This window comes from Osmia lignaria, chromosome 3, assembly GCF_051020975.1.
Source record: "Osmia lignaria lignaria isolate PbOS001 chromosome 3, iyOsmLign1, whole genome shotgun sequence".
NCBI lineage: Eukaryota > Metazoa > Arthropoda > Insecta > Hymenoptera > Megachilidae > Osmia > Osmia lignaria.
This window is the reverse complement of record NC_135034.1, coordinates 9,067,186-9,093,728: the sequence shown is the minus strand read 5'-3', so window position 1 is coordinate 9,093,728 and position 26,543 is coordinate 9,067,186. Positions and strand designations below refer to the sequence as shown.

General features: G+C 45.5%; 1 protein-coding gene across 1 annotated transcript in view; it reads left to right on the top strand.

Annotated features, from left to right (window-relative positions):
• Positions 1-26,543, top strand: part of dpy (fibrillin-like protein dumpy) — a 92,228-nt gene that overhangs the window by 20,740 nt on the left and 44,945 nt on the right. Inside the window, exons 15-62 of the mRNA XM_076693291.1 lie at positions 37-552; positions 634-819; positions 900-1,151; positions 1,229-1,660; positions 1,730-2,023; positions 2,098-2,346; positions 2,420-4,180; positions 4,251-4,439; positions 4,512-5,309; positions 5,393-5,543; positions 5,615-5,867; positions 5,935-6,199; positions 6,284-6,747; positions 6,834-7,089; positions 7,174-7,368; positions 7,446-7,628; positions 7,736-8,380; positions 8,476-8,677; positions 8,754-8,929; positions 9,000-9,268; positions 9,338-9,740; positions 9,810-10,052; positions 10,174-10,311; positions 11,381-12,166; positions 12,913-14,385; positions 15,126-15,269; positions 15,350-15,427; positions 15,821-16,003; positions 16,084-16,404; positions 16,475-16,855; positions 16,941-17,264; positions 17,347-17,652; positions 17,737-18,048; positions 18,128-18,442; positions 18,513-18,821; positions 18,898-19,230; positions 19,314-20,279; positions 20,360-20,692; positions 20,770-21,075; positions 21,153-21,482; positions 21,559-21,867; positions 21,949-22,263; positions 22,338-22,658; positions 22,731-23,360; positions 23,431-24,060; positions 24,143-24,448; positions 24,527-24,844; positions 25,779-26,411. Of these exons, the coding sequence (XP_076549406.1) occupies positions 37-552; positions 634-819; positions 900-1,151; positions 1,229-1,660; positions 1,730-2,023; positions 2,098-2,346; positions 2,420-4,180; positions 4,251-4,439; positions 4,512-5,309; positions 5,393-5,543; positions 5,615-5,867; positions 5,935-6,199; positions 6,284-6,747; positions 6,834-7,089; positions 7,174-7,368; positions 7,446-7,628; positions 7,736-8,380; positions 8,476-8,677; positions 8,754-8,929; positions 9,000-9,268; positions 9,338-9,740; positions 9,810-10,052; positions 10,174-10,311; positions 11,381-12,166; positions 12,913-14,385; positions 15,126-15,269; positions 15,350-15,427; positions 15,821-16,003; positions 16,084-16,404; positions 16,475-16,855; positions 16,941-17,264; positions 17,347-17,652; positions 17,737-18,048; positions 18,128-18,442; positions 18,513-18,821; positions 18,898-19,230; positions 19,314-20,279; positions 20,360-20,692; positions 20,770-21,075; positions 21,153-21,482; positions 21,559-21,867; positions 21,949-22,263; positions 22,338-22,658; positions 22,731-23,360; positions 23,431-24,060; positions 24,143-24,448; positions 24,527-24,844; positions 25,779-26,411 (19,182 nt within the window). The remainder of the gene's footprint in view (positions 1-36; positions 553-633; positions 820-899; positions 1,152-1,228; positions 1,661-1,729; positions 2,024-2,097; positions 2,347-2,419; positions 4,181-4,250; positions 4,440-4,511; positions 5,310-5,392; positions 5,544-5,614; positions 5,868-5,934; positions 6,200-6,283; positions 6,748-6,833; positions 7,090-7,173; positions 7,369-7,445; positions 7,629-7,735; positions 8,381-8,475; positions 8,678-8,753; positions 8,930-8,999; positions 9,269-9,337; positions 9,741-9,809; positions 10,053-10,173; positions 10,312-11,380; positions 12,167-12,912; positions 14,386-15,125; positions 15,270-15,349; positions 15,428-15,820; positions 16,004-16,083; positions 16,405-16,474; positions 16,856-16,940; positions 17,265-17,346; positions 17,653-17,736; positions 18,049-18,127; positions 18,443-18,512; positions 18,822-18,897; positions 19,231-19,313; positions 20,280-20,359; positions 20,693-20,769; positions 21,076-21,152; positions 21,483-21,558; positions 21,868-21,948; positions 22,264-22,337; positions 22,659-22,730; positions 23,361-23,430; positions 24,061-24,142; positions 24,449-24,526; positions 24,845-25,778; positions 26,412-26,543) is intronic.

The window sequence follows — 26,543 nt, the reverse complement described above, 5'->3', positions numbered from 1 at the left end:
ATAATATTCATGAAAATTTCTATGTGTTTCTTTCAGATCCTTGCGAGGACTTGACTTGTGGACCAAATGCACATTGCATGTTATCTAACGACGTGGCAACCTGCCTGTGCCGCAGTGGTTACACAGGAAAGCCTGGAGTTAAGGGTGGTTGCAGGGATATCGACGAGTGCGCGATCAATCCGTGTCCTCAGGGTGCAATTTGCAACAACGAGCCTGGTTCCTTTTCTTGTCAATGTCCTAGCGGTACCACTGGAGATCCCTACAGTGGTGGTTGCCAGGAATCTAAGTCCCCACACGTTTGTGGACCCAGCACCCCGTGTCCAGCTGGGGAACAGTGTATCAAAGATGAGTTCGTGGGCAGTAGTGTGTGTATTTGTCAAAGAGGATACACTCGTGACCATGAAACTGGTAAATGCAGAGACATCAACGAGTGTATGGAGCTCAGGGAGAAACCTGCCTGTGGTGTCAATGCTATTTGCAAGAATCTACCTGGGAGTTATGAATGTCAGTGTCCACCTGGGTTCAATGGGAACCCCTTCTCCCTTTGCGAAGGTACACTTCCAGTGCTATGCTGAATTCATAAAAAATCCTCGAGTTAGATTCTCAATAAATTTTCATTTACGTTAATTACAGAATGCAACAGCATCGAATGTCAGTGTCAGCCTCCCTACAAGATCGTTAATGGTAAGTGTATGTTGGCTGGGTGCTCCAAGGGTGAGAAATGTCCCAGTGGTGCTGAGTGTATAACGATCGCTGGTGGAGTCAGCTATTGTGCCTGTCCTAAAGGGTACACTACCAAAATTGATGGTTCTTGCGAGGGTGTGTATCATTTCTATCTTACCTTAAAATTAATCTTCACATATCATTTTTTTTTTTTTTTAATTGACATTGATTCACAGATATCAACGAATGCATCGTTGGACACCAAGTTTGTGGATACGGAGCGGAGTGCATCAATTTGCCTGGTTCCCATCAGTGTGTCTGTCCGCATGGATATGGCGGAGACCCATACAACGGTCTCTGTTCTCCGGCCCAGAAAAGATGCACAAGCGACAACGAATGCAAAGCTAACGAGAAGTGTGTGCAACCTGGCGAATGCGTCTGTCCACCACCGTTTTACTCAGACCCTCTCGATGGCAACCTTTGTAAAAGTAAATTTCATGAAAAGAAATGTTTAATACGTTGGTCGAGAAATTTTTTAAACTGACGTTCCTTTCGAATGTTTCAGATCCCTGTGATCGTTTCCCATGTGGTATGAATGCGAAGTGTACCCCAAGCGATCCACCAAGGTGCATGTGCGAGGCTGGCTACGAGGGAGATCCTCAACATGGATGCGTCGATGTGAACGAATGTGCGAACAATCCCTGTGGACACGGTGCTTACTGCATCAACACCAAGGGCGACCATATCTGCGAGTGTCCAAAGGGAACAGTGGGTGATCCTTATGGTGCTGGTTGTACGGGAGTTGCTATTGCAAAGAACGAGTGCTCTTCCAACGACGACTGTGATAATATTTTCGCTTGTGTAAACGGAAGGTGCGTGAACCCTTGTGAAAACATACCTTGTGGACCAAATGCCTATTGCGAACCTGACAAGCATGCTGCTTGGTGTCGATGTGTGATCGGATTCGTGGAGGGCAAAAACAACGAATGTGTTTCTCGTGAGTATATAAATAATTATAAAATATTTCAAATGATTTTTAATCAACAAATTACTTATCTGTTTATAGAATGCGACGGCTTCGTCTGTGGCTCTGGAGCACAGTGCATCGTGAGCTACAGCGGACCAACTTGCAAGTGCATCGAAGGTTTCATGGGCAATCCGTTCCCTGGTGGACAGTGCCAACCGGACGTCTGTTCACCGGATGTTCCCTGCGCTGAGCCAAGTGTCTGCATAAGTGGAAGGTGTAAACGCCGCTGCGAAGGGGTAGTCTGTGGTGTGGGTGCTTCTTGCGATCCGTCTACGAACAAATGTGTCTGCAATCCATACTTCATTGGAAATCCTGATCTTCTCTGTATGCCACGTAAGTATCATTAGAATTTCACAATTTGACAATCTTTTTACAGACAAAATAATTAATTACCTATAATCTGGCAGCGATCAATCCTGCTGTCTGTGATCCCGGCTGTGGTCCTAACGCCCACTGCGAGTATACTCTTCAAGAATCAAAATGTGTCTGTAATCCTGGAACTACTGGAAATCCGTATCATGGTTGCGGTATACAAGACAAGTCTGATTGTTCCACCGCATCGTGTGGCAAAGATGCACAATGCAATGCTGGACCGAATGCTGTTGAGTGTTTATGTCCTCCTGGATACGCAGGGAACCCCTACATTCAGTGTCATGGTTGGTATAAGCAAATATGTGACGAAACGTGTATGTGTAAACCGACGTATAACACGTGCGTTAATTGTTTCAGACATCAATGAATGCAATGGAAATGCTTGTGGAAACAATGCAGTTTGCATCAACACCATCGGGAGCTACGATTGTCGCTGCAAAGAAGGCTTCTTCGGCAACCCGTTCATCGGTTGTCAGCAAGTCCAAGTGGGCCCCTGCACCGATCCTTCAACCTGTACCTGCAGCGACACCGTTCCATGCCCCTTCGACTACAGTTGCGTGGGTGGCAAGTGCATAAACAAATGCAGCGACGTGAAATGTGGTCCCAGATCGGTTTGTCAAGATGGTGCCTGCGTTTGCCCACCGGGATACAGCGGCAATGCTAACGACCTCACCAAAGGCTGTCATCTTCACGGCCACTGCTCCAACGACCTGGACTGCGAGCCTCAGCAAATCTGTTTCCAAGTTGGCAAAGGTGTTCGAAAGTGTGTCGACGCGTGCAGCAAGCTGCAGTGCGGTCCGAACGCATTGTGCATCACTCAGAATCATGTGTCCTCGTGTCTGTGCATCGACGGGTACCAGGGTAACCCCAGTAATCTGGTAGAAGGTTGTCAGCCATCCAAGTCGGTCATTACACCCGGATGTCGTCGTGATTCCGATTGCCCGGATGGTTCATTCTGTATCGACTTGGACAGTGGTACTCGCGAGTGCGTGAATCCATGCAGCAAAGTGGTTTGCGGTGCCCATCAGAAGTGCGAACCGGACATAATCCCTGGCCATGCTACCTGCAAGTGCCAAGATGGATACGAGTGGAATCCGATATTGTCCTCCTGCGAGAAACCATCTGTTCCCGATTGTATCTCGGACGACGACTGCCATTCGACTGAAGCCTGTAGACCTGACGCTTTGGGTGTGCTGAAGTGTATCTCTGTGTGCCGTAGTTTTACCTGTGCGATCAACTCTCAGTGCGTGGCCGAACGACATCACGGTCGCTGCGAGTGTCTACCAGGCTTCATCGGTAATCCAAATGATCGTCAGGGTTGTCAGACACCTAGAAAGGATCAATGTTCAACCGACAGCGAGTGTCCGGAGGATCAGACTTGCAGAAGCACGGAGGAAGGACTACTGACCTGTCAACCAGTATGCAACTTTGTTACTTGCGGTCCAAACGCTCTCTGTATAGTTCACAATCATGTCGCCAATTGCGAATGTCCACCTGGTCTCTATGCCGGTGATCCTAACGACGTGGTTAAAGGATGTCGCACTGTTCCTTGTGTCTACAACATCGATTGTCCACCTACTCAACTGTGCAACAGGCTAACACACACGTGTTACGATGCTTGCGACGAAAATGCCTGCGGAGCAAACGCTGTTTGCATCGCAGACGACCATAGAGCTATCTGCCAATGCCCACCTGGACTTCGACCTAATCCTGTGCCAGACGTAGAATGCGTTGCCATTGAAGCTTGTCACCCGAATCCCTGTCACGAGACGGCCATATGCGTTCCAGGACCTTCCAATAATCCTATCTGTCAGTGTCCATCCAATTTCGTCGGCGATCCCTATGGCAACGGCTGTCAACCTGAAGGCTACTGTGCTAGCGTTAAGGACTGCCCTGTTCATTCTATCTGCCACAACCATCGTTGCGTCAATCCTTGTGAAGATGCTTGCGGACCGAATTCCATATGTGAGCTCGTCAATGGACAACCGACCTGTAAATGCATTCACAGATTCGTTCCATCTTCGAAGGGACCGCAAGATGGATGCGTCCGGGCGAAGAACTATTGTGCCGTCGATGCTGATTGCGATGAAAGCGTATGTTTGGATGGACAGTGTATAGGTAAGATATATTTTAATTGATTTTTGAATTTAATATAGATTCTTGTTTTTAAGAAATACGTCTCTTACAGCTGTCTGCAGAGCTACTGATGACTGTTCTATCGGTGAAAAGTGTCTGAACAATAAGTGCATGGTTCCTTGCGTCACTCATAATCAGTGTCAGAATGATCAGGCCTGTGTCAATGGAGTTTGTATTCTGGGATGCAGGAGCAATAAGAACTGCCCCTCAACTGAGTCCTGTATCAACAACAAGTGTCAAGGTATACATTCAAGAATACAAAAATAGTCCCTTAACATATGATATGGTTTCATACGAGTTATTTTTTTTATAGATCCATGCAAAAGGAAAGACGTCTGCGGTCCAAATGCAATCTGCAGTTGCACCAATCATGCAATCACCTGCACCTGTCCACTTGGTTTCCACGGAAATCCCACGCCGCAACAGGGCTGTGTCAGAGTACCAGGCATCTGCGATGGTCATCAAGATTGCCCCAGTCAGCACGTCTGTGTTTCTGGATTTTGTCAATGCCAGTGCAGTGAACAGAACAACTGTGCTGAAGGAGAACGCTGCAAGAACGGTATCTGCGTTAAGATATGCTACAGCGACAGCAATTGTTTGCCCGGCGAATTGTGCATCGACGGAGTGTGCGAAGTGGGCTGCACTTCCGACGTCGGCTGCAAGGACAACGAAGTGTGCATCAACAACAAATGCAAATGCAGTCACGGATTCGTTGCTGGTCCAGAACGTTGCTTGGACGTGAACGAGTGCGAGGATCAACCGTGTCACTCGAGCGCGGAGTGCGTCAATCTTCAAGGATCCTATCGCTGCGTCTGTCCATTAGGCACTGCCGGTGATCCTGTAGGATCTGGCTGTGTGATACCTCATCAGTGCACCGTCAATGCTGATTGCGCGGATTCACAAGCTTGCATCCAGCATAATTGCACCGATCCTTGCTCTCTGGTTGATTGCGGACCTAACACTGTTTGCTCTGTACTGGATCACACTGCTGCCTGTCAGTGTCAACCTGGTTACATCGGCGATTCCTCCGGGTGCTTCAAGGTGGAATGCCTTTCCAATAACGATTGTTCTACAGATAAATATTGCAACCAGGATACCAACAAATGTAGCGGTAAGCAATGGATTTATAGATTCTTGAATAATTTCTGATGGTTCTTTATAAGATCACATGATATTCTGTTTGAAATTGTTTAGGTCCTTGTAACCAAGTGGATTGTGGATACGGTAATTGCGTAGCCTACGATCACTCTAGTAAATGCAAATGCTATCCAGGATTCGTGCTGGCAGGTGATATCTGTGTCGACGTTAACGAGTGTTTGAAGAATCCTTGCCACCCTTCTGCAGTGTAAGTAAAATAGAGACACTTGTCGTGAGGTCTGGAGGCCCCGATTTATAATAGTGCATTCTTGTATGCAGTTGCCAAAATTCAGAAGGATCGTACGAATGCATTTGTCCACATGGTCTGGTGGGAGATCCCTTTAAGTCTGGTTGCAAGCAACCCGGTGATTGTTTCACGGATACCGATTGTCCGAATTCTGCAGCTTGCGTTGACAACAGGTGCAAGAATCCTTGCGATATTTCGACTACTTGTGGCAAGAGTGCAGAGTGCTTCGTTCAGGATCATGTTCCCCTTTGCAAGTGCCCTGGACAGACCACTGGAAATCCAGCGGTAAGTACATAAATTTTATTCAATCCCTTCCAGAGGCTCTTGTTAAAGTATAAAATTATAAATTCAGGTGGAATGCGTCCACTTGGAGTGCAACTACCACAGTGACTGTAATCCTTCAGACGCGTGTTACAATCACAAGTGCGTCGATCCTTGTTCTCTATCGAACGTTTGTGGTCAAGGAGCAGATTGTTCACCCTTGAATCACAGTGCTGTCTGTACTTGTCAGCCAGGTGGTACAGGCGATCCAAACTTAGGTTGTACACCTGTTCAATACTGTAAGTCGGATTCTCAGTGTTCAACGGGTTCGGCATGCAGCGGTGGCATATGTACAGGTGAATAAAAATTTCAAAAAAATGAACCAACACCAGGGTGGTTTAAATTTAAGACGATGTTTTATCTGTGTCTTGTTTCTGTAGCACTCTGTGGTAGCACAAGGGATTGTATCGGTGACCAACTTTGCATCAATGGTCTCTGTCAACCCACTTGCAAGAGTAATTCCAGTTGCCCAGAGTATCAGTACTGTCACAACAACATCTGTGTACAAGAATTGCGTTGCACATCCGACGACGATTGTTCTTACGACGAAATGTGCATCAAAAATAACATTGGACAAGCAGAATGCCAGAAATCTTGCGACTTGGTCCTTTGTGGACGCAACGCTGAGTGCAGAGCCAATGATCACCAGCCGGTGTGCTCTTGCAAAGCTGGTTTCTTCGGAAACGCCAAAGACGACAAAATCGGCTGTCAACCCATCGAGTGCGAAAGTAACGATGATTGCAGCGGAGAGAAAATCTGTGATACTCACAAGTGTAGGATCGCGTGTTTGGCCCACAATCCTTGCGGCGTTAATGCTATTTGCACTGCAGAGAAACACGTTCAGGTAACTATTCTGGCATGTAAATTCATAAGAGAGATATTAAATACACGCAATTACTATACTTCCAACAATTCTATATTATCCTTTAGATCTGCACGTGTCAACCAGGATACACAGGGGAACCAACGCATGGCTGTCAACTGATCGACTATTGTTTGAACGAACCATGTGCTCCCGGAGCTGTGTGTGAAAATTCCCGAGGATCCTACAAGTGTCACTGCCAACAAGGTATGGTTGGCGATCCGTACAACAGCGGCTGTCAACCACCAGTCGAATGCCTACACGACGACGACTGTCCATTAACTGCCAAATGTATAAACGTCAACAATATACCAAAGTGTTTCGGTGTGTAGTTTTTTCAAAGCAATCTCTATGGTACGAATAAAAATTTTCTCATATTTAATCTTGCTTCTACGTTGTATTTTCCAGATGTTTGTTCACGTACACAGTGTGGACCGAACGCAGATTGCGTTGCCACTAATCACGCAGCAGCCTGCCAGTGTAGATCCGACTACGAGGGTGATCCAAACAATTTAAGTATAGGTTGTCGACCGAAACCAGTAACTTGCTCATCAGCCACAGATTGCTCGACTAATACTTACTGTTACGAAGGGATCTGTCGACGTAAGTACTATCTAATCATCCAGGGCATCGTTCCCTCGAACCGTGAATCAAATAAAATTCATTTGAAACCCCTCCAGCGTTCTGTCAATCCGACGAGGAATGCAATCTATCGGACGTGTGTCTGAATGGACAGTGTTTGGATCCTTGTAACGTAAGAGCTGCATGCGGAATAAACGCGGAATGCAACGTAAGGAGTCACATCAAGCAATGCAGTTGTGCTCCGGGATTCACTGGGAACTCGGAAGTGGAATGCGTGAGACGTAAGTTCCTAGACTATCATTCTCGTTCACACGATCTTTATCGTTCGATCTCCAGTATCCTCCATTCTTACCTCAGCATCTAATCCCACGATACTTGATCATTCCAGTGCCGGTGTCCTGCAAAGACAGCAACGATTGCAACGAGGGCAACACCTGTCGCGACAACGTGTGTCTACCGATCTGCGATAGCGACACCGAGTGCGCGTTCAACGAGAAATGCGTCCGCGGTAACTGTCTGCTGACCTGCAGACTCGACAACGATTGTTTCCTGGGTCACATATGTCTAAACAACATGTGCACCTTCGGTTGTCGCGCCGACGAGGACTGCAACGCTAACGAGGCCTGCATTACCAACAAGTGCACCAATCCCTGTGAGGCAACTCCGTGTGGTCCGAACGCAAAGTGCACTGTCTTCAATCAACGAGCCACTTGTTCGTGTCCTGCGGGTTTCATTCCTAATCCAACTGCGAAAGTGGCTTGCCTGAGATCACCTGGACCTGCCTGCCAGGCGAGCAGGGACTGTTCAACTGGAACAACTTGTATCGGAGGTGTCTGCACACCTGTCTGTTCTACGGACTTGAATTGTCTGAGCAACGAACGCTGCGACCCCTCTGGCATCTGTAAATCCTTGTGCAGGAGGGACGAGGATTGTAGGAGCGGAGAGATATGCGAGGGACTCGTCTGTGTGATTGGATGTCGATCGGACGTAGAATGCCAGGAAAATTACGCCTGCCTAAATAATCAATGTCAGGGTAAGAAATCTTTGGAATCTTACAGTGCGTGATTACCCTGATCAGTACCTGTGGTTCGACATGTTCAATGTTCATCCTTTTTTTTTTTATCATAGATCCTTGCTTGCTCTCCGATGCCTGCGGAGTGAACGCTAAGTGCTCGATCGTGAAACATCGGAAGTTATGCGCTTGTCCTGCACCGTTGGTTGGCGATCCGCTAATTGGATGCAAACAGGCGTTCCTGCCTTGCAACACGGAACTGGAATGCGCGACCGGCCAAACTTGTTACGGCAGATCCTGTTACGCCACCTGCAGAAGGTAAAACGATTAATTCTTGAAGCGTATCTTGTTGTTCATTACGCGAACTGGTTGCCATATGTAAATCATTTTGTAGCGATGCTAATTGCTTGAGCGACGAACGATGCGACGCTGGAATTTGCAAGGCTATCTGCAACAGCGACGATCATTGTGCAGCGAATCAGATCTGTCAGAATAGATTGTGCGATATCGGATGCCGCAGCGACAATACTTGCCCCAACGACGAGTCCTGCCTGAACAACAAGTGCAGAAGTATGCGACTGCATAACGATCTTGATATTAAAAAATTAATTGATTCTAAAATTGATGGCTTTCCTTATAGATCCATGCGAAGGCGGCAAAGCATGCGGAGAGTGTGCAGGGTGCCGCGTGGTGAACCATGTAGCACAATGCAGCTGTCCAGCTAATTATTATGGAAATGCATTAATCAGCTGTTCCAAGTCTATGATTCCTTGCGATAGTTCTTGCGAATGCGATGAAATTGGATTCTGCACAAAGAGTTGCTCCAGTCAGGACCAATGTTCCTGTGGAGAAGTTTGTCATTCTGGAAAATGTCGCATCAAGTGTGATATCAATAATTACTGTCCAAAGGTAGTATTGGTTTATTTCAGGTTTTCTTAACGATCCCAACTTGGCCTAACTTACTGTCATTCAATCCAGGGTTACGTTTGTGACGGAGGACTGTGTCTCGTCGGTTGTCGAACTCATTCCGACTGCCCCTCGTCTCTATCCTGCGTGAGTGGCCAGTGCGAGGATCCGTGTTCTGCAAACGGATCTCCTTGTGGCATCAATGCACTCTGTCGCGTTTCCAATCATCGTGCAGTGTGTCTGTGTCCAGAAGGTTTCCAGGGAGAGCCAAGTGAAGAATGTTATCAATTGGAGTGTCACCGAGACGACGACTGCGAGGCGAACAAACGTTGCAGCGAGGATGGAGTTTGTACGAATCCTTGCCTGCAACACGGTGTTTGCGGTTTCAACGCACAATGTAGAGTGGTGAATAGGAAGGCTCAGTGTTCCTGCCCACCTGGACACTATGGAAATCCAAAGATCAACTGCAAGAAAGGTATTGAAAGCTGCAGTTTGATTACTCGAAATGTCTAAGGACCTCTAAAGGACTCGTTCGATGTTTCAGGAGGAGACGAATGTCTGAGAAGACCTTGCGGCGTGAACGCGAAATGCAGGGAGACTTTGAACGGATTCGAGTGTACTTGCGATCCTGGATGTCACGGTGATCCTCATCAGGCTTGCATCTGCGACGGAGGAGAACTTTGCAAGGATGCTCGATGTGGAGTGAATGCTGCCTGTCGCATTTACAACAACCAGCCCCAATGTTACTGTCCAGCCAACTATCCATCTGGCGATCCGATGCATGCTTGTAAGTTTTTGTTTCAGAGAATATTGCACTTGTGCTACATTACTCCTAATTTCCACGATTTCTTTTATTCTTAGGTCTAGAAGGTTTCCATTTTAAATTTACATCTAATTTCCGATTACAGGTAGCACAGACAAGAGCTTAGGCGATTGTCGCACGAACGGTTGCGGTAAGGGTGCCGAGTGCATCCGGGACGGTACAATATTTGTATGCAGATGTCCACCTGGTACCAGTGGATCTCCAGACGTTGAGTGCACCACAGGTAAGAGACGACCTACTAACTGTTTAACCGGGCAGATCTATTAATTTCATGTACAGCATTTGTGACTAGCGAGCAATACTGACGATCAGAGGAACATGGTCCGTAGAATAACCATGTATCGTCTAGTAGGACTTGAAGTAATACATAGATGTATTAATCCAGTGAATCGTTAACAATCGAGAGACAGATGTGATTGGACCAGTTACCAGATTCTATACATATTATATTATACGACACTGGATTTACTCACAATGGTCAACATATATACCTGTACATATATATATACATATATAGACAGTTAGGCATACTGTACATAATGTGTCCAAAGAAGAAACACGTATCACACATGTCTCACACATAACTATTCATATGTAGAATGTTTATTTCAGTATCCAATCTGTCTTGAGGAAACTGTATTATCAAGCAAAATGCTAATGAAAAAGAAAGTATATATATATATAGAAAGAGAGAAAGAGACATATAGACCGCATTTGATTGCAACAACAAAAAAGGTACACATTCACAGTGAACACCGATGATCCATTTCTAGACATAGGATTTAATGATACAGATTGGGAACTGCGAAAGGGACATTCTCATATACCCATGCTTGTTATTTTTTTGCTGGATTTATCCACTGTTACATTATTTTCCTCTTATTTTCTTGTTGAATTCTGTGGGGGCTTGTGTTGTAAATATCGCTGCTTGCCAATTTACGGTACATACATATATATATACACACGTATATATATTTCTTTGGACAACCAGAGGGTTGTACCTCGTGTTGTCGTAAAAGAGTGTAAAGTTCTCTACTTCTTCACAAGAGCTACCCTATTTTATTTCCGTATTATAAATACAAAGCATGTGGTTTATGTTATTTGTGAGAAAGTTTCTTTTCACAGTTCTTATATATGCTTTTTTCTTTTTTTTTCCTGTCCCATCACCACCACCACGACCACCACCCACCGTTCCACCGACTCTACACCAATGACACTACGATTCAAAAATTAAACAAAAAAAAAAAAAAAAAAAAAAAAAAAAAAAAACATGAAAATCTTGGTTGAGATAGAGCGCGAATGCACCAGTGACCTAGAGTGCCCCAATGAAAAAGCCTGCATAAATCTGCAATGCGTGGACCCGTGCGGTCTTCGCGGTGCCTGTGGGATCAACGCTCTGTGTCGTGTGGTTCTGCACAAGCCACGATGTTCCTGTCCGCAGTGCTATATCGGTATGCCCCACACGGCCTGTCATCCAGATCCTAAATGCGACACGCTCAATCCCAGACCTACACCGAGTATCGGTTGCTCGTCCGATCGCGACTGTCCAGAGAGCCTGTCGTGTCACACGCGAACGGGCGAATGTCGTGACCCGTGTTTAAGCTCTCGATACACCTGTGAAGTGAACAAGAGATGCCAGGTGCGTAACCACAGGCCGATGTGCGTATGCAAATACGGTTTCGTTGTGAACGAGATCGGTGAACTGACATGCGCCCCCGACACGTTGACATGCACCAGGGACTTCGACTGTCCGTCGAACGCCGCGTGCGTGAATGGAAAATGCCAGAATCCGTGTAACGTGAGAAAGAAAAAGCCGTGTCCGGCTGATAAAACCTGCGATGTCCTGGACCACCGTCCCGTCTGTATATGCACACAAAATTGCAATCCCTCCCTCTCCATTTGCCTGCGAGACAGTGGCTGCTCTCCAGACTTGGCGTGCCGCAACTATCGCTGTGTGGACCCATGCAGAAACTCCACCTGTCCGGCTGATGCCCCCTGTTACGTGGAGGAGCACAAGCCTATCTGCAAGTTCTGTCCCCCCGGCTTTGTGCCAGATACTAAATACGGATGCATGAAAGGTAAACACCATTTCTCACCACCTATCTCTCTATCTCGCTCTTGCTCTCACGTCTCTCTGTATCTCTCTGTTTGCCTGTCACTCGACTATGATAATAGCTGCCACCGATGATGATATCTTTTTGCGATATCTGGATATCTCTCTGTACAATATTTTTCTCGCCTCTACCGCCTCACACCAAACATACCAGTTGCTACTTTTCAGGTTTCCGACCATTCAGACAGTGGAATCCTTTCAAAAGGTTCAACTATACAGAGTTTGCCCAGATAACTCTTTGAAGTCTGAACTAAATTGGTAGAGTACCAATTTACCAATGTAATCTAGTTTTTAATACCTAGCGTCAATGAATGATCGACCACAGTTCCGTTGTCTGAATGACAAAACGTTTCAGGTTCCAATACCACAGATACAACTGTTCACCACCCCTCGAAACCTAGAATACTCTCCCGCCTCTACTCTGCCGATATTCTTACTGTTCGACGAGTATTTTTTTTTTTCTCCGTTACATCTGTCTCTGCAAAGACCTAATTCGATGATACTTCTGATTGATAGCTTGTCTATTTATCATACGTGCGAGCATGCCAATAACTTAATCTTAATATTAATTCGTAGATTACTTGGAGTAAACAGTACGATATCAGTAGTATAGTTTAATCAGACGCTTGAACGTTTTTTCAGCCTTCTCATGTTCTGTTCAATTTCTCTCTTGGCTGAGATCATTGTGCTGATGTTATATTGTATCCGCAGCAGTTCACGACTACACGCCAGACTATTTCTGCGAGTCCGACGACAACTGCAGCGACACAGAAGCATGTGTCGATGGATCCTGCGTTGATCCTTGCGTCGACCATTGTCGATTGCCAGTTCGATGTAGGGTTAAAGCACACAGGCCAATTTGTGGCTGCGAGGATGACACTTGTACAGACACTACAACGCAAACATCGTTGTCTACAATTGATTACACAACACACGAAACCGATGAACCATTTTCGACAGTTACACAACCCAACGTTGATACTTTACCATATACTTTATCCACCATTCACGAGGAAACTTCAACAATTTCGTATTCGACCGAGGGTACCACAACTCCTGTTGCTGAAGAAACTAGTTCTGTGTCTGTGGAAGGCAACTTGACTTTGACGACAACAGTTGTTACTGATACTTCAGAAACTTCTACGACACTTTTCCCGGATGTTGCTATAACAGTTAAAGATATAGATACAACTTCGTATGACGAAATTACAACCTCGATCTCTTCAGAGGTACCTGGCGTTAAAGACATTTTAGATGAAAGCACGGATGTTGTTCCAACGGTAGGAGATATTGAAACAACTGTGCCCTATGATGATGGTACAAACAGTATTACTACAGATAGGGTTCAAATAGTCACTCCAGTTACATATGTTCATTTTACGGAGAGGATACCATCATCTGGAGATGTTGTTACAGTTACACCGGTATGCGTAGGAGAATACACTACGGAAACGACAACAGATATTACTGAATCTATAGATATGTCTAGGAGTACAACTGAGGTTGTTACATTTGCAGACAGCTCGACTGAAATGCATTCGACTACCGAAAGTTCGAATTTGATGACAACGGAAGATGTTACGTTGATCACTGTAACAGCAGAGTATCCTTTAGAACAAGAAACAACATTTGAAACACCGTCGACGACTGAACAATATTTCACTGAATTAACAACTGAACAACAATTAACAACGCATCCTTCTGATACTGAACAACATTCTACAGAGCCATTCTCTATTGAGCAACAAAAAACAACTGCACAGTATTTTACAGAACAGCCTTCAACAACCACATATTATTCTACTGAACAAGCTTCAACAACTGAATCTTATTCCACAGAACAATATTCTACTGAACAACCTTCAACAACCACACAATTTTTTACAGAACAACCTTCAACAATCACACAGTATTCTACAGAACAGCCTTCAACAACTGAACAATATTCTACAGAACAAATGCCAACATCAGAACAATCTTCTACTCTAGAAACACCTACAAATGCCACAGAAACAACAGGATATACACGTTGCAATGAAACCATTGGCAGTAAAGACTGCAATGTCTGTTTTAACCATACCAATCCATGTTTAAACGAAACTAAATGGAATGTAACAAATCATCGGCCCGTGTGCTTCAACCTAACAGTCAACCAGAGTACATCTAATTGTAGCATACTCCCAGGTAAAGATTTCTGTTGTCGGGAGTGTTGTAAATGTTCTCGTGTTCACCAATGTTGTGACAATCATCCAGTATCCAGATAAAAATTGGAGGCAACCAATTCTGGAGAGTTATCGTTTGATTTATCATCGACCATTTTATCGGATGGTCTCAATTATGAAACGATACAAGAACGAAACATTTAAATGTTTATCAAAATTACAGTACACTGCTGCAATCCAGTGCAGACATGGACCTGCTGCATTAGCGCTCTTTGCATGTTGTATATTATTATTGTGCTTCTGCACGATCTCTTTTTGCTTGACTTATATGTAGCTATTAATTGTAATTCCTTTAAGAAATCCACTTCTAAAGGAAACTTCTGGTTTTGGTTGATAATTTTATTGTATATTTCCTTTAAATAATAATTATGGATTATGGAGTTTCTTTTATGAGTGGACCAACTAACAACTGTTTCTGGGCTTCACACATATAACACAGAAACCATTATATATGTTCTAGAAATTAGATGATTTTGTGTATATTATTTTCTATGTTTAGTATAGTACAATACATTATAATTTTTTATCAAACATATGTGCATAATTTCAAGAACTTTTTTTTTGTTGAAAATTTAAAGGGATCATTAAGTAAATCATAATTGATTAGATTGTGATAGAATATTGGTAGAAAGTCAGACTTAGAATTGTTTAAAAATTTATGGATCGTTATTTTGAGCTTCTAATATTCATTCGTTTCATCAGATACCAAATGCGCAACGCACGACGACTGTCTCTCCCAATTGGCCTGTATTAATCAACAGTGTTTGAACCCCTGCACTGTTCACAATCCATGTGACTTCGTCGAAGTGTGTCATGTTCAAGATCACAGACCCGTTTGCGTGAAAGGTAAAAAACAAATTATCAAAGATATACAGAAAATCAATTGATGCAAATTTACCAAAATGGAATTTTCTCAATTTTCTCAGATATAACGAACGGAACAGATTGCCCTTACTGTCCAGCAGGCATGGAGTGCGACCCAGCGACGTACACTTGCGTGAAAGGTTTGTTCAAGAATCTTCAACCTCATCTTCCACATTATTACCTTTTTTACAGCGTATATTCATTCTGTAAATATGTACATATATATTGTACATATATCCAACAACGTGCAATTTCACTTTCAATTCTACACGTATCAATCGACAATTTCTTCGGTTCACGATTTCTTCTGAATCCCGAGCCTTAACTATCGATAGTTTTCTCTTTACTGTTACAATTATCGAGTATGAAACTCGTTCGACGACACGATTGTTCGATACGATCTTGAATCTTTAGCACACCGACACACGTACACGATACACTATGTTTTATAATACACTCGAGCCTGTCACCCTATATTTTGTACCCTTGCACACTTCCTTGGGGCTACATGGGCTTTCTCAATCTTTCTCTAGCGGGTTGCACTAGCCACAAAGATTGCCCGCTGACAGAGGCGTGCATTGAGGGCACTTGTCAGGAACCGTGTCTCGTTTGGAACCCGTGTGCCCACAACGCGATTTGTGTTAACACGAATCACAAAGCAGACTGCAGTTGCGAGGATGGTTACCACGGAAATGGTTTCTCCTACTGTGCACCAGGTACTTCATTTTTAATTAATTATAAATGGATCGACTACTTAGAAATACCAATGCACAATGTTCTGTGATGGTTTTAGAAGAAGAAGAGGGCAAAAACATCTGCCAATACAACGAAGATTGTCCACCGAGCAAATACTGCGATCGTCTGAACAGGAAGTGTATTGATCCTTGCTTGGAAACAGACTGCGGTGCTAACGCTAACTGTTATCCAGAGAATCATCAAGCACAATGCAAATGTCTGCCGGGATTCCAAGGGAATCCACACGTTGGTTGCACTCAAGGATCTACGGATCCTTGTGTTCCAAATCCTTGCGGATTGGACGCCATGTGTGAGAATGACAACGGAAATCCAATATGCTTCTGCCCGAAAGGTTTAACCGGCAATCCCTTTGAGCAATGCAGTAAGTACGATAAACTTGAAGGATTTATGATCAGAACAATTTGCAATTAATTTCAAAATCTTGTGTCCAGTTCCAGAGGGTGATCAATGCCAAGGCAATCCTTGTGGTACCAACTCTGGCTGCCGAGTAGTATCAGGACAAGTGAGGTGTTTCTGTCTGCCAGGATACGAGGGAAATCCTCCTCAATCTCCTTGCTCGCTACCTACCAACCCTTGCGAGCCATCGCCATGCGGACCTAACACTCAATGCTCGGTTTTGAACAATGGTCTTTCGAAATGCACCTGTTTGCCAGGATATATCGAAAGTCCTAACACGATCAGAGGATGCGTGCCAAAATCCGATCAGTGTGATCCTAATCCTTGTGGACCAGGAGCCAAATGCGACGCGAACAGGATACCACCATGCTATTGTCCTGGAAACACCATTGGAAATCCTTATCAAAGCTGTGCTGGTAAGGAACATTAAAACAATGGCAACTCCATTAATAGTAAAAAGGAGAGTACTGGAATATGGGAGAAAAATTTGTTCATTTTCAGCACCACCAGCCCATGTGCCTGATCCTTGTTTGCTGATGCCCTGCGGAAAGAACGCAATCTGCATCGAAGAAGATGGTGCAGCAAAATGTAAATGCGTGCCACCATTCATTGGTAATCCGTATATAGACGGCTGTGAGGCAGAGTGCATCGTGAACCAGGATTGCGAAAATCATTTGGCGTGCTTCAACCAGCACTGCAGAGATCCTTGTCCAGGTGTCTGTGGTTCAAACGCGAAATGCGAAGTGGTTGAACACATTCCAGTCTGTTCTTGCTTGCCTGGCTACACAGGGGATCCATTCAGCTCCTGTAAAGTCGAGAAGTCTCGTAAGTATCTATAGAAATGAAATTCTTCTTGTTGCAATCGATGGATCATTGCTGAAACTGAACGTCTGATTGAATCTTCCAGCTCTTCCGCCTCAAAACCCTTGTATGCCATCACCTTGTGGACCGCACAGTATCTGTCGTGTGATGAACGATCGTGCAGTGTGTTCCTGCAGCCCAGGATACCATGGCACGCCGCCATCCTGTCGTCCAGAATGTCTAGTTAGCTCGGAATGTCCTGCACATCTGGCTTGCATCGGGCAAAAATGTGGAGACCCTTGTCCTGGTTTGTGCGGTCAGAACGCGTTGTGTCAGGTCGTCAATCACAACCCTATCTGCAGCTGTCCTCCGGAATACGTTGGTGATCCTTTCACCCACTGTGTCAAGGAAGGTAAGTTAATTTGCTGGCCCAGGATGTTAACTTAACCCCTTGTAACGGGTCCCTGGAAAATGAAATTATCTTCTTCTTTATTAGATACGCCACTACCAGGACCAAAGAATCCTTGTCTGCCTCCACCTTGTGGTCCTAATGCGGACTGTCGCGTGCAGGAGAACCATCCTGTCTGTACATGTATCAGTGGAATGTTTGGAGCTCCACCAAATTGCAGACCAGAGTGTTTGATCCATCAGGACTGTCCAAATTACCTGGCCTGTGTTCAGAAAAAGTGTGTCGATCCCTGTGCCGGGTCTTGTGGGTTCAACACGAACTGCACTGTACAGAATCATCGTCCCATGTGTCAGTGTTATCAGGGCTACGAAGGGGATCCTTTCTCTGGCTGCAGCAAAGGTAACGATACTAATTTTTTAATTAATATTTCAAGTTTTCTAATTAGAACTGTCAACATTATTATTTATTATCTTTGTAGTTATTTTCCCTCTTGAATTACCCTGTGATCCATCACCGTGCGGTGCAAACGCAGTCTGCAAAGAACGAAATGGAGCTGGTTCGTGCACCTGTTTGCCTGATTACACGGGAGATCCTTATGAGGGATGCAGACCAGAATGCGTTCAGAACTCTGATTGTGTTCACACGAAGGCTTGTATAAACAACAAGTGCAAGGATCCGTGCATTGGAGCTTGTGGTATAAATGCTCAGTGCCAAGTGATTAATCATCAGCCTTCGTGCAGTTGCTTGTCCGGTTACACTGGGGATCCTCTAAAATCTTGTCATATATCATCTGGTAAGTTTAGTACTTTACGAAATCTACTGACTGCTTATAGAGAATCAATTAATTGTATATTTCGTTTCAGTAACACCATTGCCAGGTGATCCATGCCAACCATCCCCGTGTGGTCCATACAGTAATTGTCGCGTGATTGACAATCACGCGGTCTGTTCCTGTCAACCAGACTACGTGGGCAGTCCACCGCAATGTCGCCCAGAATGCGTGGTCAGCACCGACTGTACTCAAAACACGGCCTGCATTGCGCAAACGTGCAGGGATCCATGTCCAGGCACTTGTGGCCAAAACGCTGATTGCCAAGTCATCAATCACAATCCTGTGTGCAGCTGCACGTCAGGATACACTGGAGATCCATTCTTCGGATGCGTTAAAGAACGTAAGAATCGTATGAAAATTATTTATCTAATGTAACATATGTGGTTTTTAACAAAGACTTACGTTGTTCTCTAAAGCGGAAGCAAAACAGCCTGGAACAGAACCAAGCGGCAACCCATGCATTCCATCGCCCTGTGGACCGAACTCTCAGTGTCGAGTGATAGATGGATTCCCCGCATGTTCTTGTTCACCTAATTACGTAGGCAGAGCTCCTAATTGTCGACCTGAATGTGTAATCAACGAGGGTTGCCCTGGAAACCTGGCTTGTCAGAATGAACAATGCGTGGATCCATGTCCAGGTTCCTGTGGTGTGAACACCTACTGCAACGTCGTGAAGCATAATCCAGTTTGCATTTGCAACACTGGATATACTGGAGATCCGTTCACCGAATGTGTACCAATACTGGAAGGTACGTTGTCACTCGAAAAGTTACCTCCTATGGTCTAGATAGTTCAATGGTTCAGCTTCTATAAAATGTACGTTCCTTTACAGAACCCACCACGACCGAACAACCTCGAACACCGTGCAATCCATCACCCTGTGGTGCGAATGCTGTTTGCAACGAACGAAACGGTGTAGGGTCTTGCACGTGTCTGCCAGAATACATCGGCGACCCGTACACAGGTTGCAGACCAGAATGTGTCACAAACACCGATTGCGAGCGTAACAAGGCTTGCCTCAACAACAAATGCGTGAATCCTTGCCCTGATACCTGCGGTCAAGGAGCCACTTGTCGAGTGATCAACCACGCTCCGTCCTGCTCCTGTCTGCCTGGATACACCGGAGATCCTTTCAACGCGTGCACTGGAATAGAAGTAACACCATTGCCGGTTAATCCTTGCGAGCCTTCGCCGTGCGGACCTAACAGCAACTGCCGTGTACACAACGAACATGCAGTGTGTCTGTGTCAACCAGGATTCGTTGGAGTACCACCTACCTGCCGGCCAGAGTGCATAGTCAGCTCTGATTGTTCTCAGAACAAAGCATGCATCGACAACAAGTGTGCGGATCCTTGTCCAGGGTCTTGTGGTTTGAACACCAAGTGTCTGACGATCAATCACAACCCTATCTGTACCTGTGCGAACGGTTACACTGGAAATCCATTGGTACAATGCACCAGGTTCAACGTGTCCCAGCCACCGTTCAAAGATCTAGGAAATCCTTGCTCTCCGAATCCTTGCGGTCCGAATTCACAGTGCAGAGTCATCGGTTCGCAGCCAGCCTGCTCGTGTCTCTTGAACTTCGTTGGTCGACCTCCAAACTGTAGGCCAGAGTGCACAGATAATTCGGACTGCTTCCACTCGGCTGCTTGTATAGATCAAAGATGCAAGAATCCTTGTCCTGGTGCCTGTGGAGAGCTGGCTAGGTGCACGGTTCAGAACCATGTACCTATCTGCACGTGTCCTGAAGGGTACGAAGGGGATGCTAGTGTCCGCTGCGTCCTGGCGCCTCCACCAAGTAAGTTTCTATTCTAACATCAAATTATTCTTTCGTGTATCATATTTCCCACCTAATTCTTTTGTTATTTTTTTGTTCAGCTACTGATATAAGTGTATCGAATCCGTGTTCGCCGAATCCTTGTGGTCCAAAGGCACAGTGTCGCGAGAGAAATGGTGCAGGAGCCTGTGCTTGTCCACCAGACTTTATTGGAGATCCTTATGATAACGAAAGGGGATGTCACAGAGAATGCGAATCGAACAACGACTGTGCTCCACAGTTAGCCTGTGTTGGATTCAAGTGCTCAGATCCTTGTCCGAGCACCTGTGGCACACTGTCCATCTGTAAAGTTCAACAACACGTTCCTGTGTGCACTTGTCCTCCTGGGTACACTGGAGACCCATACTACGCTTGTGAAATTAAAGAAATGACAAGTAAATATCATGCCTTATTCAATACGAGTATAAACAAATACATTTTGGAATACACGCTTCTTTTTATTAATTTTAAGGAGTACCTCCGTTGGATCCATGTTCACCATCACCATGCGGACCCAACAGCAAGTGTCGCGAAGTGAATGGTCAAGCAGTGTGCACCTGTCTTCCGGAATACAGAGGAATTCCGCCAAACTGTAGGCCGGAATGTGTGGTCAATGCTGAATGTCCACCTCACGTAGCCTGTCTAAACAAGAAATGTGTTGATCCTTGTCCGAACACTTGTGGATTGAGAGCACAGTGCACCACGAAGAATCACAATCCGATCTGTACCTGTCCAGTTGGTTTTACAGGAGATCCTTTCACCCAATGTTCTCCTTATCGTAAGAATAATTTATCCAGCTATTTTTATATCTGATCACCTTTGAATTCGATTAATCTTTTATGGTTTCTTCGATAGCTATAGACGTTCCTTCGACCACGGAAAGACCACCATCTTGCACTCCATCGCCGTGTGGTCCAAATTCTTTATGCCATATCATATCCGGAAATCCAGCGTGTTCCTGTCTACCAAATTACATCGGTGTACCTCCAGAATGTCGACCAGAGTGCATATTGAGTTCCGAATGCAAGAGTCATTTCGCTTGTGTCAATCAGAGGTGTCAGGATCCTTGTCCAGGATCGTGTGGTGTCAACGCTCAGTGCCATGTTCTCAATCACATACCCGTCTGCACGTGTATGGAGGATTTCACCGGCGATCCATTCACGCACTGCACAATCATTCCTCCGAGTAAAACAACAATTCAAATTTTAACATCGCCTAGTAATGGTTTCATGATCTGTAATGATATTCAATTCAATTTCAGCTGCCTTACCGCCTGTTAGTGATCCGTGCAGTCCATCACCTTGCGGATCAAACGCAATATGCAACAACGGCGATTGCAAATGTCTGCCAGAATACATCGGCAATCCATACGAATCCTGTCGACCACAGTGTATCCTTAACTCGGAGTGTCCACGCGACAATACCTGCCTGAAAAATAAATGCAAGGATCCTTGTCCAGGAACGTGCGGACAGAACGCGGTTTGCGACGTGGTGAATCATATTCCTGTTTGCTCTTGCCTGGCTGGTTACGTAGGAGATCCGTTTGTTAGCTGTCGAGTTCAACCACAAGGTAAATATTTCAACCAAAGATTAGTGTTACAAAATATACATCGATACGATTTCAATACTTAAATTATGCAATTCGTTGCAGTTCCTCAACCATCGAAAGATCCATGCTCGCCCGTTTCACCCTGTGGACCAAACAGCCAGTGTCGCAACATCGAGGATCATGCTGTGTGTTCCTGTCTTCAAGGATACCTAGGCTCCCCACCGTCTTGTAGACCAGAATGTGTAGTCAGTTCGGAGTGTCCGCCAACTCGTGCTTGCATCAACAAAAAGTGTACAGATCCCTGCTTAGGATCCTGTGGATTGAACGCTAGGTGCGAAGTGATCAACCATTCGCCAATTTGCAGTTGTCTTCCTGGTCAGACTGGAGATCCCTTCAAGAGCTGTTATGACATTTCAAGTAAGACTCACCAATTAAATTTCTAATGTAAATACGCTCTTTAAAATTACTTAATCTGATAATCGTGTTCACAGTTCCACCAGATGTCAAAAACACGGGAGATCCTTGCAAACCTTCACCCTGTGGACCAAACGCTCAGTGCCAGAACGCAAATGGATATCCATCATGCTCTTGTCTTCCTTCCTACATAGGTACACCTCCATCCTGCCGTCCAGAGTGTCTCATCAATCCTGACTGTCCCACCGATAAGGCGTGTATTAACTCAAAGTGTACAGATCCTTGCCTAGGATCTTGCGCGGAGAACGCTAGGTGTCTGGTTGTGAACCACGCCGTTACCTGTTCGTGCACATCCGGTTACACGGGAAATCCGTTCGTCCAATGCATCGTGTTGGAAGGTGCGTTTGCTGGACCTTCGTTACAAAGTTTACCTTCTGTGTTCTTTGACTAATTATCACTCTAAATTACAGAGGAAGCGATTAATCCATGCGAACCATCACCTTGCGGGCCTAATGCCATCTGCCAGCAACGCGACAATGTTGGTGCCTGCATCTGTATCGACGACTACCACGGAAATCCTTACGAAGGATGTCAGCCAGAATGCATACTCAGTTCCGACTGTCCAACCAACAAGGCCTGCGTCCGCAACAAGTGCGAAGATCCCTGTCCAGGAATCTGTGGCATCCAGGCTCAATGTTCAGTCATCAACCATATTCCAACCTGCACCTGTCAGCCTGGTTACATAGGAGATCCTTTCACCAGTTGCACTCTGCCGCTAAATCCGGAAACGGAACCCACAGTGTTCCTCCCATGCAACCCATCTCCGTGTGGACCTAACAGCTTGTGTCGAGCCAATAATGAACAAGCCGTGTGTTCTTGTCAGGAATCTTACGTTGGTTCCCCTCCAAATTGCAAACCTGAATGTGTCGTGAACTCCGAGTGCCCTCAAAATAGAGCCTGTTATAAGTACAAGTGTACCGATCCTTGTCCTGGAACCTGCGGAGTGGGAGCCAATTGCCGGGTGATCAATCACAATCCCTTGTGCAGTTGTCCTCAAGGAATGACTGGGGATCCTTTCTCCAGGTGCTACCCTCATACAGGTAGGTTGAAATGGAATGTTTCCATTTTATTCAGCGAAAACAATTTTACAATGCTTGACTTTTTATTTAGAGACACCAATGCCACCGGCGGGTGATCCTTGCACACCAAGTCCTTGCGGTCTGTACGCAGAGTGCAGGGCAATCGGTAATCAAGCCGCTTGCTCTTGCTTAAAGAACTACATCGGACTTCCGCCGAACTGTCGTCCCGAATGCGTCGTCAACACGGACTGTGCATCGAATCAGGCGTGCATTTCAGAGAAATGTCGAGATCCTTGCGTCGGATCCTGCGGCCAGAACGCGGACTGCAGGGTGCAGAATCATATTCCTGTTTGCTTGTGCCAGACAGAATACACCGGTGATCCTTTCACGCTATGCTCGCAGATAATGCAACAACCAAAAACACCCGAAGATCGTTGCAACCCATCACCATGCGGACCGAACGCAGAATGCAACGACGGAGTTTGTGCTTGCCTTCCAAATTACTTTGGCGATCCTTACTCCTATTGCCGTCCAGAGTGCACTATGAATTCGGATTGTTCTCGAGTGAAAGCTTGTGTCAATCATTACTGCGTCGATCCATGCGTTGGCACGTGTGGAACGAGTGCAAGGTGTGATGTGGTTAATCACATTCCTATGTGCAGTTGTCCCCCAGGAACCACTGGAGATCCGTTCACTCTTTGTCGACAGCATCTGCCCGACGGTAAGTTGGACCGTATTGACCGTATGGACCGTATCTTGCGGAATTTAAAGAAAAATTATTAGCTAAGTGTTCATTTCTTCAGAACCAAGAAAACAACCTTGCACCCCGTCTCCCTGTGGAGCGAACAGTGTCTGCAAAGTAGCGAACGATCATGCAGTCTGTTCTTGCCAACCAGGATTCATTGGCAGTCCTCCTGCCTGCAGACCAGAATGCGTGGTCAGCGCAGAGTGTCCTTTGACCCAGGCGTGTCTCAACAACAAGTGCCAGGATCCTTGTCCTGGTACCTGCGGTCAGAACACGAGGTGTCAAGTGGTCAATCACAATCCAATATGCAGCTGCCACGATGGACATACTGGCGATCCGTTCACCAGATGTTATCCGATGCCCAGTAAGTTTCTCTAATATCATAAAAGTTTGATCCCAATGTTTCTCAACGTCTTGTTAACATTTTGTCATTTATTTACAGAGACACCGCCGGTACCAACGAATCCATGCCAACCATCTCCGTGTGGACCAAACGCAGAGTGTCAAGTGAGGGGCGACAGTCCAGCTTGTTCGTGTATAGAAAATTATATCGGTGTTCCGCCAAATTGTAGACCGGAGTGTACGATCAATCCGGAATGTCCTCCGCATTTAGCGTGTATGCAACAAAAGTGTCGCGATCCGTGTGCTGGTTTGTGCGGTTTGAACGCGCAGTGTTCGGTAGTGAATCACCACGCGGTCTGTGCTTGTGTCGAAGGTTACACCGGAAATCCGTTCAGCGTTTGTGAGCCGTACACCAAGGGTGAGTTAACCGCAACAGATTTTTGCTATTCTTTTTCTTTTCCGCGCAAAATATTTGCCCTTTGCACGCGGGCAACGCAGGTAAGTGCTTTTGCTCAACCTTCTTTTAACCCATTCATTGCGTTATCTAACAAGAAACCATCGTCGTCGTCAATGAGAATTGAATTAACGAATGGCCCTAACAAAGTGACAAAGCGTCACGATGGTGGCGGGGCCTTAGAAATGATTTTGCACTTATGATGAAAATCGTTAGCAAACGAATCACCCTATGCGATTAACGAGTTCGTTAAGAACAGCACGCCTTCGAAATCCCCTTGCGTACTTACCCCGGAAAATAACCGAGAAAGAACGAATGGTGGCGGGGCCTATGGAGTATAGGCTCTTAATTGCACTCACCCCTTGACTGATACCCGATAACCAACTAGTACCCTTTGATTAGGAAAAACATCGCACGCACTGATCATCCCCAATCATGCCTGGAGATAGAACGTATTTTGCGTCCCTTTGATAGGCACCCTCGTTAAACCTGGACACGGACAATTAACCCCTAGAATGTTGTACCAGCTTGCCTGACCCTCCCCAACTGGGGACATAAACATGCTTATAGAAATATATCTTAATCCCGAAAACACGCTTAATGGAAAATTAATGGAATTATCATAACGTCCCTTAACGAAATTAAACCCAATTAATGAAACATGAACAGCCACACTCATGAATCAGAATACTCTAACAATAAAAACTAAAGCAAGCTACAATTGAACCACCGAATTTCCAGTTCTGGAATCATTCAAGAAAGCTTCCGCTTTTCAAAGCCATAAGAATTCATAAACTTTGAACAATGAAATAGTTCACGCCACTGCACAAGCTTTGACCGACCACCGTTGCACGATCAGTGAAACTAAAGAAGAAAGTATTTCTTTTCTTTCCATCAGATACACCCCCAGACCTTAGGAAACCATGCGAGCCTTCCCCATGCGGTACAAATGCGATTTGTCGCGAGAACAACGGCGTTGGTTCCTGTTCCTGTTTGCCAGACTACATAGGTGACCCATACGAAGGATGCAGACCCGAATGTACCCAAAATTCCGATTGCGCCAAGACGATGGCCTGTATGGGCCTGAAGTGCAGAGACCCTTGCCCAGGAACCTGTGGATTCCAAGCCCGATGCGAAACGATCAATCACCTTCCAGTCTGTTCTTGCAACCCTGGATACACTGGCGATCCCTTTGCATATTGTACTCCGCCCCCTGTTTCAGATTTAATACCTTCAGAACCATGTAGTCCCTCCCCCTGTGGACCGAACAGTAAGTGTCGAAACGTGAACGACCATGCCGTGTGTACCTGCCTGGCGAATTTCATTGGAAATCCACCGAACTGTCGACCCGAATGCGTGGTGAACAGCGAGTGTCCCTTGGAACTGGCGTGCATCAATCAGAAGTGCACGTCACCCTGTACCAACTCGTGTGGTATCAACACGCAATGCAAGGTGATCAACCACAGTCCCATTTGCATCTGTAATCTTGGATATACTGGAGACCCGTTTACCAAATGTTTCCCTGCTCCACGTAAGAATATTTCTTCTTCTATCAGCTTGACCATCAAACATTTCATCATTTCATCTGCTTCATCCTGGCTACTGATTGACTTTTCTAAGCAATTGCCTATTGAGTGAATTTATTATCATCACTCGTGAAACG